This window comes from Malaclemys terrapin, chromosome 2, assembly GCF_027887155.1.
Source record: "Malaclemys terrapin pileata isolate rMalTer1 chromosome 2, rMalTer1.hap1, whole genome shotgun sequence".
NCBI lineage: Eukaryota > Metazoa > Chordata > Testudines > Emydidae > Malaclemys > Malaclemys terrapin.
In genome coordinates, this window is record NC_071506.1 from 274880813 (window position 1) to 274901335 (window position 20523).

Consider the following 20523-nt stretch of genomic DNA (forward strand, 5'->3'; position numbering starts at 1 on the left):
AGCCGAGGGACATGTTGCCACTTCTGGGGAGCTTCCCGAGGTGAGCGCTGCCAGGTGCCTGCATCCTGAACCCCCTGCCCCAGCTCGGGAATCCCCTCCCACACGAACCCCTTGACCCCAGCCTGGAGCCACCTTCTGCACCCCAAATCCTACATTCCTGGCCCCACCCCAGAGCCCACACCCCCAGCCCAGAGCCCGTACTCCCTCCCATGAGCGATTGAGTGAGGGTGGAGGAGAGCGAGCAACAGAGGGAGGGGGGATGGAGTGACCAGGGGGTGGGGCCTCAGGGAAGGGGTGGGGCAGGGACCGGGACAAGGGTGTTTGATTTTGTGCAGTTAGAACGTTGGCAACCCTAATACTTAGAGATTTAAAGATGCAGCATGCAAGAACAGAGTCCTACGAGCAAAATACACCACATTTTTACCTTCAGCATTTAACAAATGATTTTTCTCTCATTTACTTTAATGTAAATCTGGATTAACTCCGCTACAGTTGATATTGCAAACACGAGAAGAATCATGCCTGTCTTTTGGTAATGATCTATTGATCAGCATCTCTGTCATGAAGTGTTTTTCCTTGTTTTGCAAGAAAGAATGAAAAAAAAAAAAAAAAAAAACCTCACCCATCTGACTCATGGCAGTGTCTTTTTTAAAGTGTGCTGGACAAGACGCAGTTGCGAACAGTCTGACCTGTTTGACCTCCCCAGTCAATTAGAAAGGTACGTGGTGATCAGCCCAATCTGAACAGACTAGGGAATTGAACTGTAGCTCACTTAAAAAGGTTGCTGTTGTAAGATACAAAATGAGATGCCACCAAGAGGGACTATTGATCTAGGGGGAGGAGGGTGTTGATGAAGGACGACTGTGTTAATAAAGGATGATGGCTGGCCTGAGAAATTGCTTGCAATATTTGAGCTTTTCCTCAGCGTGCTGTCAGCAAGATACGGAAGAAGGGAAGAGAAAGTGGGTCAGTTAACAAACGCACTGATCTTGTGAGATAGCAAACAACTTTCGGTATCTGATGTTAACTGAGAGCAACTACTGCTGAGGCCATATTGTTCCTTAATTGCCAAGTGCCTCTTGTCTTTAATGAGGATTGACACCCCCCAACTCTTCACCCCCAGCACACAAACAGGTTTCAGGGAGTCACCATCACCCCTCTTTTCCTTATGGTGAGATGGGGGTGGGGGAGGCAGGTCTTGTACTTTTTGGACTCAAAACTCTTCTGTTGTAACATAGTCACTTATGGAAACGGCTGAGACCCACTGACCTAAGTTATAAGCTCTTCAGGGCAGAGATAGTGTTTGTACATCATCTAGTACAATGGGGGCCCCGATCCGTGACACTGGGACTTCTAGGCGCTACTGAAGAAATAATAAGACCACTTTGGAATTTCAGCAAGTGCAAACTGCAGCTTTCCACACTCATAGCAGAGTTCATCCCCCACAGCCATGTTACACCCGTGTTCTGGGTGTTCATGGAGCCTGATCCCATTCAGATCTATGGGAGTCTTTCCACGGATTTCAGCGGGTATCAAATGAGGCTCATAAAGCCCCATATTGCATGGATCGCCATATCTTTTTTTCAGTCAGCCTTAGCCGGAAGTGCCTCCATTAAAATCAGTGGGGATGCTCTCAATTTCCACTGGTGTAGCTCACATCTGCACTGTGCCCCTTCTATGCCATCTACACAAATACTCATCTGAAGGCACAATCTGGCCCTATGTGAAAGCAAAAAACCCCAAACCAGAGCAGCATTTTTCATCGGCATTAGGCTTTCCTCCTGAGAAGAGACGTTCCCTTTCTGAGCCAATTACAAATCTTCCAGATACTCAACTGGTGTAAACAGACAACTCGGTTGCTGTCAAAGGAGCTGTGCCAGGTTACACCTGAGGAACTGGTTCATTTATGCCTAGTCACTTTAATGCCTGATAGAAAGCAGCATTTAAAGTGTGCATAATTGATCTGCTTTTTAGAAGCAGCCTTTTTATGAGTCCCACTTAAGTGTATAATTTGTTCCGTTTGGTTGGCCATTCGGTGTAGCCCTTTCTATGTAACAAACTAAAGAACACTGAGAGCTAAACTGTATGTTATGGACGGTATAATGCAAGCAGAAAGCCCAGCATGTGTCAGACCTGTGGCCTGAAACGTCACTTGCCTTAGTTTATTTGAACCTTTTTGTTTTCCATTAGCCTTGACCTGAGAGGTCCCTGGAATTTTTCAGTCCTGATGAATCTAGAGACGGGTTCTGCCTTTTGGAAAAAGCAACAGAGAGTCCTGTGGCACCTTTAAGACTAACAGATGTATTGGAGCATAAGCTTTCGTGGGTGAATGCCCACTTCGTCGGATGCAGGCATTCAGGCAGTGGGCATTCACCCACGAAAGCTTATGCTCCAATACATCTGTTAGTCTTAAAGGTGCCACAGGACTCTCTGTTGCTTTTTACAGATCCAGACTGACACGGCTACCCCTCTGATACCCGTTCTGCCTTTTGTTACGTGTGGCTCACGTTTCCAGAAATTGCTGATCTCTCTGGAACAACAAGAGCTGTCTCATACACTAGTGTGTATATTACTAACTATTCCATCAAAGTTAATGGAGTTACACTAGCATCAGAGGAAATTCAGACTGAACATAATTTATTGGAACAGTTTCTACTACTTCTCTTATAAATATGCATGCAGGTGGTGGATTTTAAATCATGTCCTTTTCCAAATCATTGGAAGGTGATATGATGTCCTTTTTTTTTTTTATTGTTGCCTGTTCAAGCTCTCACTTTATGCTCATAGTGTGAAGTAGTCAGCAGGGTGGTTTATGTATTGGGTTTCTCCATCTGAGTCACTGAAGCCATAGCTTTGATTCCTGGTTGGGTTGCAACGTTCTTTGGAGGTAGATGGAGTCCCATGCAGCTGCAATGTGTGTGTCATTTGAAACGCGTCATTTTTAAAACAAAGCATCAGTCCATCCGAAGTAGCACATTTGAAATTTTGTCGTGTGTACTTCTCTAGGGTGACCAGATGTCCCGATTTTATAGGGACAGTCCCGATTTTGGGGTCTTTTTCTTATATACACTATTACCCCCCCACCCCCTGTCCCGATTTTTCACAGTTGCTGTCTGGTCACCCTAGTACTTCCCTGTAGCTAAGAGTCTGCATGGTTAAATACAAGCAAGTAGGCTGCCCTGGTGCAAGCAGGCTGCATGTGTATTGCTTAGCAACCTGATCTGCGAGCCCAACTAAAGTGCTTTATCTTGTAACCCTGAGTCAGGCAAATAATTCTTACTTGTGTGAATCCCACAGAGGTCCGTGGGTTTGCTCATGAGAGGCTTGCAAGACTGGGCTCAGTTTGCATGCAAATGTTCAGTGCTGAAGAAAACACAGACCTACAACCCCCAAAAGCCCATAACTCCATGCTCAAAAATACAGGTGCATCATTTTGGGCTCACCCATCTGGAAGCTGCTTTGGAAAACATGAGCAGCATGTTCCATGAGTGTAGGAATTTGCACCAGTGAGCTTTGCCAAAATGTACTCCCTCCCCCCAGTGTAGCACAACCTGCTGTGCACCGGGCTGCTGCCCTCCACCCCAGAGATGGCTGCATTTCCATGAGGCTGTGTGCACTGTAGTTTGTAGAACAAAACTAGAATGTTATAGGTACCCGGCTGGAAAGAGAGAAATTATTGACAGGGAAGGTAATTAACCACTAGAACAATTTACAAGGGTTGTGGTGGATTCACCATCCCGGGCCATTTTAAAATCAAGATTGGATGTTTTTCTAAAAGATCTGCTCTAGGAAACTTTCAGGGACGTTCTATGGCCTGTGTTACACAGGAGGTCAGTCTAGATGAGTGCACTGGTCCCTTCGGGCTTTGGAGTCTGCAGTATTGTTATACTTTTCATTGTTTGACTTTCTTTCAAGCCAATCCTGCAGGTTATATAAATATACATACGTGTGGTAAGATTTTAAAGTTAGCACCATTTCTCCATTCATTGCTGCTGTTTTGAATGCTGCCCCAACCCTGGCCCCCAAAGCTTGTGAAAATAAGATTTACAATAATATTTTTAACAGTTCCGTAGTATTCAAAACTCCAGCATCCTGGCAGGTCGCCCGGAAACTTGCGGAAAGTTAATGCTGTTGACTCTTTAAAAGGGGAGAGTTTTTTCCGCTTGACTCCTATTGCTTGTTAAGCTCTCCAGGCCCAATATGTTGCTCCCTGCTGCTTGAAAAACAAGGAAAGTCCCAATTTTAGCAAGATTAGTTAGGGTGGTTTTCTAACTAAGCCACATTTTGCGGGGGGACGGACCAGTGATTTGTATGTTGGTTAATTACACCGTCTCAGCGTATACACGGGCTAAGGTCAGCATGGAAAAAGAGGGTGAAGCTCCTCATGGAAATCTGTGGTCTGCATTCAGTGGTACAGTAAATAATTATTTGTAGTTTGAGGCCTCTATGTACTTGGTGCATGCTCCATCCCCACCCTCCAAGAAGAGATAGTCCCAGCCCTGAAGAGCTGATGATCTAAATAAACAAGGGTGAGTGGGAAAGTGTTGGTAAGAGAGATGCAAGTGGCACGCTATTGCAACACGCACTAGTTTGATGTTCAGTAGGGCCCTGATCCTGGAGTATACGGAGTGCCACCTTCTCCCATAGGCCTCAGTGGAAATTGATGGTGCTTGTCCCCTCGTAGGAGACATCCAGCCCCTTGCAAAGTCAAGCACTGGGCGTGCAAAATGGTCAAGATTGTGATGTCAGCTACAGTGCAAATCCATTGTTGCTGCATCTAAGCCATTGTACCACCATTGTGAAGTTACTTCTGGTTTACACTCAGAGCTGAATCAGACCCTCACATATTACACTAGGGGCTGAAGGATGGTGGTTTACGACAACAGGGTCGCTGAAAAGCTGACCTTTCCCTGAGCTGAAGGAGGGCAGAGTTCACGCTGCTGTTGCTTTGGCAGGAGGCATTTCTCCAAGGCTGGGTTACAGGCCAGTAGTTTGTCAGGTGTGCTGTAAGAGATTTACAGTGCAGGAAGCATTCACTGGCCGTCAGAACGGTGGAGTGGGAGTCAGGAAACCGGGGTCTATTCCAAATGCTCACTGACTTTGTGTAACCTGCCAGCACTTGAAAGCTCTAACAAGGGACTCTGGTGAGAAGTCTAGGGAAATGCTGTTATATTTCACTGAGATACATTGGAATAGGAGAGAGATGTAAAAGGCCACTGTAAAATAGCAATATTGTGTTAAAAAACAGGGATCGGGCGCTCCTCAACTGGGACAGCTAATTTGTCTTGCTGGGAATCTAGCAAAAAAGCAGAATTAGCAATCCAATTCTAAGGGCATCCATTTTCATAGTTAAAAAATGTTGATATAGAAAACACGAAACCCATATATGTTTGCATTGCTATTTACTCCATTGCACGTGGATGCTGGCTTGTTATTGTAGGGTTGCTTGTGAGAAATAAACTGTGGGAGCTTGATGGTTTGTATTAGAGGAAAGACTATATAAAACATGTATGTAATTTCTCAAAGTGAAAGGTCACAGGATCGCATTTTCAGGCATGCATCTGTATGAGTGACTTGCATGCGCAGGTGTTGTACAAATTGCGTATTTTCATGGGCAGGTGTCCAGGTGTGTGTCTAGCTGCCCATTCAGACAGATGATAATGCTGTACATGCAATTGTGGTACTTGTGTGCACCAACTAGGTGCACACCTTCATTTCTGAAAGTGTGACATGGACTTTGCAAACAAAAGCAAAAAAGAAGTCGGTCAGTTTTTGCCCCTTTCCAGCTAAGAAGTGAATCCGAATCCCATTGAAGTCAGTTTGAGTCTTTCCATTGAATTCAATGGGAATTGGAGCAGGCCCTAAGGCAGGTCCATTTATCTGAGACCAGTTCATTATTCTCTGGTAGAGATATTAAGCTTTTCCATGTCCCTCACTTACGTCTGTCTTGAAAGGTTATAGAACATGCGGTCCTCGGTGGCTTTATAATCTCAGATTAAACAGGGCTGTTGCTCAGATAGGAAGCAACAACAGCAAAGGAATAACACATGTAGTGACCCATGTAAATTTCAGAGTATTTTGCTGGTTTCTTATCTGTCTCCCTTCCTGCTTGTTTCTCTCCAAATAGGTTGGGTAAATATCCTAGTGCTTGCCAGCATGAAGGTCCAAAGACTCAGATGTTTTTGAATTATTTTTAGGCCAGATCTTGAAGTCACTCCTGTATCTTTCATGGTTCTTTTAGGAATTGTGATTTTTATAGCTTTTTTTAATCAACTTGATGCTCTGGGAGCTTTCAAAGCTCCTTTGTGTTACTGGTGGAGCATCTTTCCTAATAGATGATGCGTAAGGATCCAAAATAATTGTCTGTTGCCCGACACTCAAACCTCCCATTGACTTTAATGGAAGTGTTACCTGTGCAAGGACTGCAGGATCAGATCCCTGGAAAAAAACCTCTTCTGTATATTTAGTGAGATGCTGATTAAATGGAAGTCTCTCTTGCATATTTTATCAAGCTATCAAGGGCTAAAGCCTCTGGCCAAGATTTTTTTAAATTAAGAAATAGGTACCTCAGGTTATGTCCCTAAATCCAGCAGCTCCCAGTGAAGTTTGGGTACATATCAGTTGACTTCAGTGGGAGCTACCTGGGTGCTAAGTGCATCTAAAAATTAGGTGTGTAAATGGTGTCTATGGACTTAGAAGCATGGCTTTAGACACCTGTGTACCTGATCTACTTCCACTTGGTCTGTAGGAAGTTTGCCGTTGCCATAACAGGAGCAGAATTTTGCCCTATGGGTTCGGTCTTGCCCTCTGTAAAATTCTCAGGGCTTACTGCTGTGAACAGAGCTAGTCCTATGCATTTGTTCCAGCTCTGAGCGAATGCTACATGCTGGATTTAAAAAACATCAAGCTCTGTATTTGTCTGAGAGGGTTTGGGGACAACTGGAGATGGGTGGAGGGGAGAGATATTGGGAGAGGGAATCTGGGACTGCTTTTAAAACTGTGTGTTCTCTGGTACAATTTCCCTCCACATACAATCAGCTGCTCGTATTCTGGCTTCCCCCCCTAGGAGGAGGCAGCTGTAATAGGGGAGGATGGTCCAGTGGTTAAGCCAATAGGCTAGGACCTGGGAGACCCGAGTCCAGTTCCCTGCTCTGTCATAGAGTCCTTCCCAGTTATTTCGTCTGTGTCTCTCAGACACGTGTACCTCTCAGGGATGTTGTGAGGATAACTACATTCAATATGGTGAGGTGCTCTTATGTTACAATAGATAGGTAGTCTACACTCGGTGGAAGAGGGTTGCCTTGAGGCCTGTGGATGAGAAGTATGTTACAAAGTGGGTAGGTATCATTATGTCCATTTTACAGATGGGGAAATGGAGACACAACAAGGTGAGTAGCTAAAGTTTGTGTACAAAGTTGAGACTATACCTCTGGGGAGGGCAGAGGAGTCTAGACTGCTTGTCCGATTCCTATCAAAATAAATTGCCTGCATAAACAGGGCAAAAAAGGAAACCCGTTTGATAAAGAGCGATCCAATCAAATATTTGCATCGATAGCTGTGTTGGAGTACACCTGTAAATTGTCTGTATTATTATTGCAGGGTGGACACTTGTGAGTGGAGGTCGAGGTGTGAGTGTCCGTGACCGGTGGAATGGAGGCCTGATGTAAATGCAGACATGGGTAAGAAGTGGGTCCCACTGGAGCAATTGAGCCTCTCTCTAATACGTTACTGTGGCTTGGTGAACCTGACAAAACAGCCCAGAGCAGGAGAATCTGCAGAAATAGCTTTGATCAGCATTAAATTGGTTTGTTCTCTTGCCTTCCAGTCAAGAAAAGAGTCCCAAGTGAAACACTGCTCTTGGTGTCTTTGTGGTATTGTGGGCAAGTCACTTCAGCTGTGCCTCAGTTTATAATGCAAGCTCTTGGGGCAGGGAACTTTCTTGCTATATACCTGTACGACACCTAGCACAATGGAGCCCTGATGTCAGATGGGGCCTCGAGGCCCTATTGCAGTGGTTCCCAAACTTTAACAACCTGTGAACCCCTTTCACGAAAATGTCAAATCTCGTGAACCCGCTCCTAAAAATGAATATTTCCAGGGATTTTTCCCCTTTACCTGAGTATAAATTATAAAAGCAGTGCTCTTGGAAATATAAAATTTGTTTTTATGACATGCTTATTACACACTATTTATTATTAATTATTATTTATCATTACAATATTTTTATTACATTATGAAAATGGCAACACTCTTCCAAGATCTCTCTTTCGTAGCTTGTATCACTTTGAATAAGCCTGTTTATAAAACAAGGGTCCTATGTTTCATCAAGGAGTATCAGTTGTGAAACAGCATGAAGATATTTAAGAAGCCAACTCAGAGTTCCTCCTACACAAGCATTCAGGTCTTGAGCAGTCCAGGCAAACAACGCACATTACAACAAAGCTTAAACTTGTTCTTCATAATAATTTTAAAAACAACACTAGCTGCCTATTTCATTTTAAAAACAGCACAAAATATCCACCTCCATTTCTTATAAGGAGTCTTGAAGTTTAAATCTCCTCAGTGTGATAGATATACTTGCTTTGATCTGCTTAGCTCTTGGAAGTCCAGGGGCTTCGGGCTGCTGGCCCCGTGCTGGCCGGGGTCCCTAGGGACAGCTCTGTCCGCCATTAGGGAATTTTTTTTCCTGAGAACCCCCTGTAACATTTCACGAACCCCAGTTTGGGAACCACTGCCCTATTGTAATGCTAAAGATCTACTGGCACTAGAAAAGGTTCAGAAAAGGGCAACTAAAATGATTAAGGGTTTGGAACGGGTCCCATATGAGGAGAGGTTAAAGAGGCTAGGACTCTTCAGCTTGGAAAAGAGGAGACTAAGGGGGGATATGATAGAGGTATATAAAATCATGAGTGATGTGGAGAAAGTGGATAAGGAAAAGTTATTTACTTATTCCTATAATACAAGAAGTAGGGGTCATCAAATGAAATTAATAGGCAGCAGGTTTAAAACAAATAAAAGGAAGTTCTTCATGCAGCACACAGTCAACTTGTGGAACTCCTTACCTGAGGAGGTTGTGAAGGCTAGGACTATAACAGAGTTTAAAAGAGAACTGGATAAATTCATGGTGGTTAAGTCCATTAATGGCTATTAGCCGTGACGGGTAAGGGATGGTGTCCCTAGCCTCTGTCTGTCAGAGAATGGAGATGGATGGCAGGAGAGAGATCACTTGATCATTACCTGTTAGGTTCACTCCCTCTGGGGCACCTGGCATTGGCCACTGTCGGTAGACAGGATACTGGGCTAGATGGACCTTTGGTCTGACCCGGTACGGCCTTTCTTGTGTTCTTATATGTTCTAAAAAGTAATGAATTGGCTAGTGAATATGTGCATCACTGCCCTCTACTGGATGGAATCTGCTCAGTTGTGTGTCCTAAGTCTTATATTGCTAATGGAGGTCTGCCTTTCACTCAAGTAGTAGGAGTCTATAATTTTGGAGGTGGAGTATGATCCCAGTTTTATTCATGCTGTAGCCATGAAGTTCCAAGTGGCACAGTGAAGTTTTAGGCAGCCATGATTTTGTTACTCTGATACATTGCGTACTGACCATGTGTTTGGTGCTGTATGGGTGACATTTTAAAAAATGGTTAAGGGAGTTGGGCACCTGGTCCCACTCACTTTCAGGGGCATTAATCACCTAACTCCCTTCGTCTCCTTGGAAATCTCTACCTTCCATGTAGAGAAAAATCACAACATCTCCATTGAGGAGCTTGCAATCTAAAATGATTATAGGGAGCTGAGAAGTAGCTAGAACACTCAATATTCTTGTGGCACCAATGTGTGTATCTGTGTCTCTGGGCAGTCAATCACTCAACGGCTTCCCAGGAAAAGTGAGTTTTAAGGAGAGTATTGAATTAAGAGAGAGGAAGCAACCCTGAGCCATGCTGTGGGCTCCTTGGCTCAGGATAAAATACTTGTTTGAAGTCATTTATGGGCTTGTAACTCCAAAAACCCAAACAAACCAAGTACAGTAAAGCTCTTTTCAAAGAGCATGCTGTTTCAGTGAAAAAGATGGACAGAGCTCTTCGTAAATGATGTGTAAGTGGGACAATTTACCAGCAAATGCATCCAATAATAATCCTAACAGTAACAGGATTTCAGCCCCTTTTCTCCAGGGTTGTTTTATTTCTCCAAATCAAAACAGTTCACTGCAGATCAAGCATCTAAACCAGGTTTTGTCTTCTGCAAGTCACACACTCTAACTGACCTCGGGCTGTCCTTAGTGTTTCCCAGGAGGACTGGTTCTGAGTCATGCTCCCATATGTGACCTCTGGAATCATTCCCTTCACCTAGGGAGGTGGGTTATACCTGGCACAGATGAGGCTGAGCTCCACCCTTGTAAAGGGCTAGCTCACCAATGACAAAATGATCTAACTAGTGTGGGGGAGTAGAGGTCCTAGGACAGGAGTTCTCAAACTGGGGGTCGGAACCCCTCAGGGGATTGCAAGGTTATTACATGGGGGGGTCGCGAGCTGTCAGCCTCCATCCCAAACCCTGCTTTGCCTCCAGCATTTACAATGGTGTTAAATATATTAAAAAATGTTCTTAATTTATAAGGATGGGTCACACTCAGAGGCTTGCTATGTGAAAGGGGTCACCAGTACCAAAATTTGAGAACCACTGTCCTAGGAGATTATGATTGGCCTTTCATTTGTAAATCTTCACTGTATAATCCAGCTCAGGACAGAATTGGGAGTGATTGAAAATCATCAGGGCTGGTTGAAATTTGAAAAAATGTTTCATTTGTCTTTTCCTCTCATTTTGTCTTCTTCCCTCCCTTTCTCTCCTCCCCGCCCCATTTCCCCATTGGAAAAGGGAAATAAAGGGGAAGAAAACATCATCCCCCGCCCCTTTTTTGCTTTTTCTGTCTTTTTGTCTTTGCCTTTTGTTCCCACAGGAAAAATAGGGTTGGGGAGAAGGCATTAGCTTTTAAGTAAAAAATGTTAGTGTGTGTGTGGCGGGGGGCAGGGGGGGGAGAACTGAGACAAACATTTTAATTTTAAAAAAATTCAGACAAGTGAAAATGTTCATTCTTTGCTATATTAAAAAAAAGACAAAAAATTTTGACCAGCTGTAGTTGTGACTTTCTGATGATCTTTGTGTCTTAATTGGCCAGCTATTTGACTGCGTCCCCTTTTAACTGGAATCTTGGGGAGGGAAAGGTGTGGGCTAACCCTGGGATTAGCTCCTTAGAGCTGTGGTCCAAGTGTTAGTAGTCTCTTGGTCTATCCAAGGCCGTGATCAAGTGTCTTGATGTTTTTGGTCTTTTGGCCTCGGGATGAAAACCTTGCCTCTGCTTCTGGGACCTCGAAGTGAAAAAATCCTCTTCAGTGTGCAAACATGGCTGGGTTCCCTTTCACGGTGGCCTTCAGCACTCCGCTGGGTGTTCCGTGCCTGCGGCTGCTTTGATCTGTCTGCCTGGGTCTGTGCACACCTCTCGCGTATATGAACTTTATTGTAACATAGGTGCGCTGTCCACACAAAGGCCGTTAGAACTGCCAGGCTGCAGTGGACAAGAACACCATGTGAGCATAACTCTGGTCTCAGCGGCCCAGTTGTTTGGGCGAGATGGGTACAGGATGTGCAGTATATATTACTGCCTCGCTGAGATGTTACTTTCACTGCCCCATTTACTTCCCTCTGAGAGTCGCTGGACTAAAGGCATTTAGGTAAGGATGCACTGAAACTGCAGAGAGGGGAAGGGAAGATTAATGTTTAATCTATAGTGTGTGGGTGGTTTTTAGTCTACAGCAGGCGGGGTTTTAAAGAATAACTAGAAAACACATTGCTTCTTACCCAGGGTCTGAGCATTGTGATCAGATCCCAGCAGTGCTGTTTAACACAGCCACATCTCCAAAATCTTGACCTGGATTTCCTTTCAATTTAAAAGAAACAACCACCCCAGATCCTTTACAAGGAAGATCGTTAGCACAAATGAGGTCTTTGCAATGTGATCAATAACTCAGATTTCACCATAACCCCATTTTCCTTGGGTAGGTGCTTCAAAGAAGTAGCATGGCCCCGTAAATAGAGCAGAGGACGTGAGGCCAGAAGATCTGGTTTCTCTTTTGGCTTTGCTATGTACGTACTGTGTGACCTTGGGCATATTACTTAATGTTCGTGCCCCATTTAGCTCCATGCTAATGATATGTGAAGAATGGATATTTGCATAGACGGCACAATAAAAATATGACGTATCATTAGTTATTAACCTTTCAGAGGCATTTCAAAGAAGACAGTGTGGCCTAGCAGCTAGAGCAGGGCTTGGGGGGCTTGCACTGGAAATGCACTTGTGTAACTCAGGGCAGAAATTTCTATATCCAGTTCTTGCCCCGGAGAGGTCACTCAGGCCCTGATTCATCATTGCCCTACGACCCCTCCGCACCAGGTAGCGTAACCCACAGACTTCTACTGCAGCATTTTATTTTGTTTGTTTGTTTTCAAGCCCAAAGAGGGGGAGAGAAGCAGCGGGGAGGGCACATGACCATAAGAACAGCCATACTGGGTCAGACCAAAGGTCCATCTAGCCCAGTATCCTGTCTCCCGACAGTGGCCAGTGCCAAGTGCCCCAGAGGGAATGAACAGAACAAGTAATCATCAAGTGATCCACCCCCTGTTGCCCATTCCCAGCTTCTGGCAAACAGAGTGCTAGCAATCTGGTTCCATTTTGGTTTAGGTGGAGCCCATCCTTCCTGTATAGGCTCACCCTTTCCCAAAAGTTTCTCCAGTTCCTAATAAATCTAAACCCCTCCTCCCAACACCATCATCTCATCCACACATTGAGATCCTGCAGTTCCGCCTGTCTAACTGGCCCTGTGCATGGAACCAGAAGCGTTTCAGAGAGTGCTACCATGGAGGTCCTGAACTCTTACCTAGCAGCCTAAACTGGCCTCCAGGTCCTCTCTCTCATCCTTCCCTATGTGATGGTACCTACATGTACCACGACCACCGGCTCCTCCCCAGCATTACACATACATCTATCTAGATGGCTCAAGAGATCCACAACCTTTGCATCAGGCAGGCAAGTTACCATGCGGTTCTCCCGGTCATTGCATACCTAGCTGTCTGTGGTTTCTAATGATCGAATTGCCCATAACTATTACCCATCTCTTCCTAATAACTGGAGTTCCCTCCCCCGGAGAGAGATCCTCAGTATGAGAGGATACCACAACATCATCTGGAAGGAGGGTCCCAACTATGGGATCATTTCCCTCTGCTCCCGTTGGATGTTTTCGTTCCCTAAGGCTTTCATCCTCCTTAACAGCACAGCGGCTGTCAGACCGGGAGTGGGACCGTTCTACTGTGTCCCGGAAAGTCTCCTCTATGTACCTCTGTCTCCTGTAGTTCCTCCAGTTCAGCCACTCTGGTCTCCAAAGCCCGTACATGGTCTCTGAGAGCCAGGTAATCATACATGCTGCATTGAATGCAATAAACTGCCCCCACTCTGTTGCTGGACTTCTGCCTGCATTCTCTTATTACTCCTGCAGCTTGTTCCTTTGTTGTTTGGTTTTTATCCGGGGGTGTTTTTGGTCTTAAGTTTAAAGAATGTTAAGTGTATCTAGCCCCCTCACAAAACTCCCATTAGCCGCTCCTGTTCACTAACTCCTCTGGTGGCTTAGGAGATAGCTTTTTAAAGCCCTGGTCTTCCTGAGTAGCCCTGCCCCCTGGTTAAGGGTTGATGGGTGCTAAAGGGCTTAGGGGTCAAAGCCTCATTAAGAAGCTCTCAGCCTTGCCTAGGTCTCAGCACGTGGTTCCCCAAACAGACAGACCACGTGGTATATTTCAGTCAAGTAACAACCACGTGCTCTCCCCCCCCCCCCCCCCAACAAACTTACCCCCAGGGTCACATAATCGCTCCTCCTTCACCTGGAGAACTCCTTTTCAAAAGTTCCCCCGCCCCCACATTAGCTGCACCTGTTCACTAGCTCCATGGATTTTAGTTTGACTTCTGTGTCACTGCACATGGGCAGGGGCAACTGAGTTAGAAGGTCCCAGAGACATCACAAGGAGGGGGAGTGATAGTTATTGAACATGCTTCATAGCTGTTTCTGAAGCTTTGAGGATAGATTTCTGTGGCAGGCAAGCAGTCTAGCACAGAGGTGGGCAAACTGTGGCCCGTGGGCCGCATCTGGCCTGCAAGATCATCCTGCTTGGCCCTTGAGCTCCTGGCCGGGGAGGCTAGCCCCCGGGCCCTCCCCCACTGCCCCCACCCTCCCCTGCAGCTCTCAGCCCGCCATGCTGCCAGCGCTCTGGGCAGCGGGGCTGTGAGCTCCTGCCGGGCAGCGCGGCTGCGAGAACCGCCGGCCTGCCCCGGTGCTTTAGACTGTGTGGCAGTGTGGCTGGCTCCGGCCAGGTGGCGGGGCTGCCAGTCCTGGTATTTTGAGTGGCATGGTAAGGGGGCGGGGAGCATTGGGGTTGGATAAGGGACAGGGGATCCTGGGGGGCTGTCAGGGGGCAGTTGGATAGGCGTGGGAGTCCCGGGGGGCCTGTTGGGGTGGGGATGTGGATAGGAATCGGGGCAGTCAGGGGACAGGGAGCAGGAGGGTTGGATGGGGGTGGGATCCTGGGGGGGCAGTCAGGGGCAGGGGGTCCCGGGAGGGGGCGGTCAGGGAACAAGGACCGGGGGGGGGGGGGGGTTGGATGGGTCGGGGGGGCTGAAGGGGGCAGTCAGGGGGCAGGAAGTGGGAGGGGGCTGGGGCCAGGCTGTTTGGTGAGGCACAGACTTCCCTACCTGGCTCTCCATACAGTTTCACAACCCTGATGTGGCCCTCAGGCCAGAAAGTTTGCCCCCCCTGGTCTAGCAGGTTCCACCCATTCACCACCTGAGCAGTCTGAGGCCTGGTCTACACTAACCCCCCAATTCGAACTAAGATACGCAACTTCAGCTACGTGACTAACGTAGCTGAAGTTCGAAGTACCTTAGTTCGAATTTACCTTGGTCCAGACGCGGCAGGCAGGCTCCCCCGTCGACTTCGCGGTACTCCTCTCGCCGAGCTGGAGTACCGCAGTCGACGGCGAGCACTTCTGGGTTCGACTTATCGCGTCCAGACAAGACGCGATAAGTCGAACCCAGAAGTTCGATTTGCTTGCCGCCGAACTACCGGGTAGTGTCGACCTACCCTTAGAGGGGGAGGTTACAGATATAGGGCTGGTCTTAGGGGTGGGCCCCCTGGTGACCACCCAGGGTGCCATGGTCCGGGGGGGAGGGGTGCCATACAGCAGCGCAGAGCTGGCAGGCGAACGCCACAAATTTGTAGAGGCAACACGTGTGGGGTGCCCAGATTTCTCTCTGCTTCCTTCCGGCGGAGGTATGGGGGAGCGGCAACACACAGATACTGCTCCCCCCGCACGTTTTCCCCCCCCCCCCCCGTTGGTTGTGAGGCGGGGGGAGAGAGGAACAAGTGCTCCATCCAGAGAGCTCACAGGGGGCCAGGGGTGATGGGGGGGGGGGGGTGAGCCCATGGGGGCCAGGGGAAATGAAGGCGTACCGTGCCCAACAGGGCCAGGGGCACCAAAATACAAGTTCGCCCAGGATGCCATTTTCCCTAAGGCTGGACCTGCTCAGCATAAAACCAAAAGGAGCCTCCTGTGAGGGCTGTCTCCATACCTTTTCTGCGTTGTATACAGGTAGCTGTTTCCTAACGCCCACTGGAAACCATGGAGAGAGTTGGCTTTTGGCTCAGGGACTGTAATTGCTGCTGACCATGAGGTGCTTTGCACTGTGGAGATTCTGAGGTGTTTGGTGGGGTACTGAGAGGCTGCCATTCTCCTTGGTTTCAGGAGAATCCAGGTGACACACACGCATCTTTTTTTTTAAGGCACGTGGTAGGACTGAGACCTCATCTGTGTGAGAAGATCAGAGAGGAGTGGGTCTGTCTATGCAGCCTAAAGTATAGAAGTGTGTGTTCTCAGCTGAAACCTTGCACTGAAATGTGCGTAACAGCATCAAAGTGGGGAAGTCCATAGAAAGAACACTGACCATCTTACTGCCTAATAGCTTTTGGTTATAGTGATTCATAAGTTTCCAAATACTATTTACAGTGGGGTTTGTGTGTAGGTAGGTACTAAATGTTTGTTTTTGTTTACTAAGAAATTGTATCTCTTTGAAGCTGATTAGGAACTGTCAGCCCCTCCAGTCAGGGTTTTGCATATCATAGCTTGGAGGTTGAACTCTGTGTAGTTCTGCCTTCCTGAAAAGGCAGAACTCTGGCCTTGTGCTTCAGCAGAGAGGTGAGCCAGGTGCAGAAAAAGGGAGCGTAACAGTTATTCATCATATTACCCTAATGTCCCCTTGCCACTTACGTGAAGGTGGCACAAAATGGGTGCAGGCAGGTAGAAATCCCTCCCTCTGCTACTGCCAGGGAATGCTCTTGGTGCAGGAGATCCTCTCAGTTGGCTCTGCCAGCTCCATGCCACTCTTGGGTGCAGGGGATGTTCCATGGTGGGCTGGCATATGGTCAGCTGGTAGAGGTGGGACTGGGGAGCACAACTGATGGATTTCATTCCCTTGCAAAGCTCCTTAGGGGCTGTAGAAGCAGGGTGGAATCTGAGGGTTACTCCAGTCCGTGCCGGGGGCTGCACCAGCCCCTGCGACAATGAATAAAGCAGGCACAAAATACCTCCCCTTGTCCCTGCATCGGAGCCCACAACAGTGCAGGCATGAATCTACCCCTTCATGTTTCTCTGCTTCGTTTTCCCCATTTTTAAACTCGAGGCCATGCCTACCTGTTGTTTGTAAAGGGCTTGTTGATCCTTCTGTGGCAGGAGCTATAAAAGTGCAGAGGATTTGTAGGATTTGTTCCACTTCTCCTGTAACTTTTCTTGCCCTGTTTGCAAATAACGATATTTATTTGTGTTAAGACAAGCACTTCCTGCCTCCCAGATCCTGCACTCCTGAGTCATCCCGCATGACTCGTGCACTCCAGACTCCCACTTACTTCAACCAGGAGTCCGGGAGACCCAAGCAATGCAAGATCAGCCCAGTAATACTGTATTTGGGACAGTGCAGCCGTTGCCTTGGCAACAGATTATGAACTTACAGACCCAGGACTGTGGCTTCACTGTAGCATTGAGCATTTGGGGAAGCAGGGCTGGGAGGGAGAAAGAACCCTTTATGAGAGCACAGAAGCCTTCAATGGTATCAGAGGGAGCGCAGGAAAATAACCAGCCAGCTATATTTCTGTGTAAACATTTTCTTCTTTCAGGTTTGCTTCACTGTCACATTCCTTCCTTAAGGGCCTGATCCTGCCTTCACCCCCCACTCAGAGCTCCCACAGAAGCCTGAAGGGCCTAACTTAAACCTACAAAAGATAAAGACTGATGCAAACTTGCCCATTAAGTCCTGATCCGGCAGGTTACTTAAGTAAGGGTGTAAATCCTATAGGATCCCTTAGTTTTCATAGAGTAGTCCTGAGTGCCATTTGAAGTCTTTCTTTCTGTGTTTCTAGTAGGGCTGTCGATTAATCGCAGTTAACTCACGCCATTAACTCAAAAAAATTAATCGTAATTAATTGCAGTTTTAATCACTCTGTTAAACAATAGAATCCCAATAGAAATGTATTAAATATTTTTGATGTTTGTCTACATTTTCAAATATATTGACTTCAATTACAACACAGAATTCAAAGTGTACAGTGCTGTGTCTGGTGCTCACTTTATATTATTATTTTTGATGACAAATGAAATAGTATTTTTCAATTCACCTCATACAAATACTGTACTGCAATCGCTTTATTGTGAAAGTGCAACTTACAAATGTAGATTTTTTTTGTTTTGTTACAGAACTGCACTCAAAAACAAAACAGTGTAAAACTTTAGAGCCTACAAGTCCACTCAGTCCTACTTGTTGTTCAGCAAATTGCTAAGACAAACAAGTTTGTTTACATTTACGGGAGATAATGCTGCCCGCATCTTTTTTACAGTGTCACCTGAAAGTGACAACAGACGTTCGCATGGCACTTTTCTAGCTGGCATTGGTATTTACATGCCAGATATGCTAAACATTCGTATGCCCCTTCATGCTTCATCCACCATTCCAGAGGACATGCTTCCATGCTGATGATGCTCACTTAAAAATATTAATTCAATTTGTGACTGAACTCCTAGAGGGAGAGTTGTATACCTACTCTCTATTTTACCTGCATTCTGCCATATATTTTATGTTATAGCAGTCTCGGATGATGACCCAACACATGTTGTTCATTTTAAGAACACTTTCACTGCAGATTTGACAAAACACAAAGAAGGTACCAATGTGAGATTTCTAAGGATAGATACATCACTCAATCCAAGGTTTAAGAATCTGAAGTGCCTTCCAAAATCTGAGAGGGATGAGGTCTGGAGCCATGCTTTCACAAGTTGTAAAAGAAAGCACTGTACATTTTGAATTCTGTGTTGTAATTGAAATCAATATATTTGAAAATGTAAAAACATCCAAAAATATTTAAATAAATGGTATTCTATTGTTTAACAGTGCAATTAATCCCACGATTAATCACAATTTTTGTAATCGTTTGACAGCCCTAGTTTCTAGATATGCCTCCAATCCTCATGGAGTGGTCCTCTGTATCCTAGCTTTGTGTGCCTCTGCGTAGCATTAATATGGGCAGGTGTTCGCTCTGTGCTGTTAATGTTTAACTGAGTTGGAGCCGTGAAGGCTGGGTTACCTTTCATTTCAATTCCTTGGAACTTTCACTCTGTGCAGAGGGATTCCAAATTGGGTTGCCCTGTGGTATAACTACTGCTTTTCATACAGAGATTCATTAATCTGACTGTCTCTAGGTCATTTTACAGATTTTTGAGGTGGGTGTGGGTGTATTGAAGTGGTGAATAGCTTCATCTCTCTAAATAAAAATACCTATCTCTTTTTATCTGTACATTTCAAAGTGCTTTACAAAGGAAGTCAAGTATCACTAATCCCCTTTTTACAGATGGGGAAACTGAGGAACAGGGTGGTGATGTAACTGTCAGGGTGGTTAAACACGGGAATAAATTGCCTAGGGAGGTTGTGGAATCTCCATCTCTGAAGATATTTAAGAGTAGGTTAGATAAATGTCTATCAGGGATGGTATAGACAGTATTTGGTCCTGCCATGAGGGCAGGGGACTGGACTCAATGACCTCTCGAGGTCCCTTCTAGTCCTAGAATCTATGAATCTAAAAACTTGCCCAAGGTCACCCAGCAGGCCAGTGGCAGAGCTGGGAATAGAACCCGATCTCCTGAGTCCCAGTCTAGTGCCACTAGGCCATCCCCATAATTAATAGTTACTAATTAATACTACTATTAATAATAAACTAGAGAAAAATAACTGAAGTAGCATCCATGTAAGTGAGAGCAATTGACCTTCTAATGGGAATAATACCTCAGCAGCTGAAGGCAGAATTGAACCTTGTATACAATTGTTGTTTTGAAATATTCAACAGTAAATTGAGCAGAAAGGGGCATCTTTAGCGAGTAGATGTAGCTGTGCAATGATATGTGTGGATTATTTCGCAACCCTGTATTGAATCAGATAGCCTAATGAATGTGACCTAATAATATCCATAGCAAAGTTGTAGCCAGCTATGCCCCTGGGGCTGGAGGAATTAGACTTGATGAGTGGAGCTACAATCACCTAAACCTGCATTAGTAGGGTGCTGAATGGGTCTTTTGGGCCCAGTGGATTATTAAAGAGTTTTTACTTCCTGTACCTGGGTTCAAGTTTATGTGCCCTGGTGTTCAAGTCCTGGTTTGTTTCAGCAAAAGTGTCTGCTGCACTTGCGTTGTCATCTCCCTGCTGAGATCAGTACAGCAGAGATTTTATTATTTTTCCCCCTGAATGTTTTCAAACCAAACGTCCGTACATGTGAGCATAATTTTGTGCCCACAGTAAATTGCTCCCACAGATTTGTGCCACCTATTGTATTCCTGGCGCTTTCCTGGCAATTCAGTTATTGGGGCGAGGGGTAAGGGGGTTTAATTTATGGGGGCAAAACTGCACCTTCAAAAATGGGGGGCATCTTCGGCTCCCACAGTGCCAATGGCAGGGATGAATATCTAGTCCTACAACCTTAGAAAAAGGGTCTTCTGCTGTGCAGCAGGAGGCACCTTTGTTCCTTTTACCGTGGCCCTATGTCTGCCGTGTAAGGGTTGTCTTAATGTGAGGGTGAGGAAATAGAAATGTTTGTGTGTGGGGAGAGGGGGGTGACTAGTTTTGTAAGCTGTATGGTGCAGTCAGTGTGTGTGCAAGGAAGAGTCAGGCTTCTGTGTTCAGGAAATGCGTCTTTTAAGGACAGAGGGCCACATTCTATGCTGCGCCTCTCGGGAGGCAGAGCACAAAAGACTCAGCCCAGAGAAGGTGAGGAGCAAAGCTGGCTTTATGCCTCCCTCCTCCTGGCTGCTCCAGGGATCATGTAAGTTAGAGCAGCTTCTGGGGTGGCTCTAACTTATTTAGGCTATGCAACTCTGTAGGGATTGATACTCTGGCCA

At 46.1% G+C, this 20523-nt stretch overlaps 1 protein-coding gene across 3 annotated transcripts in view; it reads left to right on the forward strand.

Moving 5' to 3' along the window:
- Window positions 1-20523, forward strand: part of LOC128830798 (mitogen-activated protein kinase kinase kinase 3-like) — a 120608-nt gene that overhangs the window by 21362 nt on the left and 78723 nt on the right. For all 3 annotated transcript variants that reach the window (XM_054016582.1, XM_054016583.1, XM_054016584.1), the window contains exon 2: window positions 7600-7679. In XM_054016582.1, coding sequence (XP_053872557.1) covers window positions 7676-7679 — 4 coding nt within the window. In that variant the 5' untranslated portion in view covers window positions 7600-7675. The remainder of the gene's footprint in view (window positions 1-7599; window positions 7680-20523) is intronic.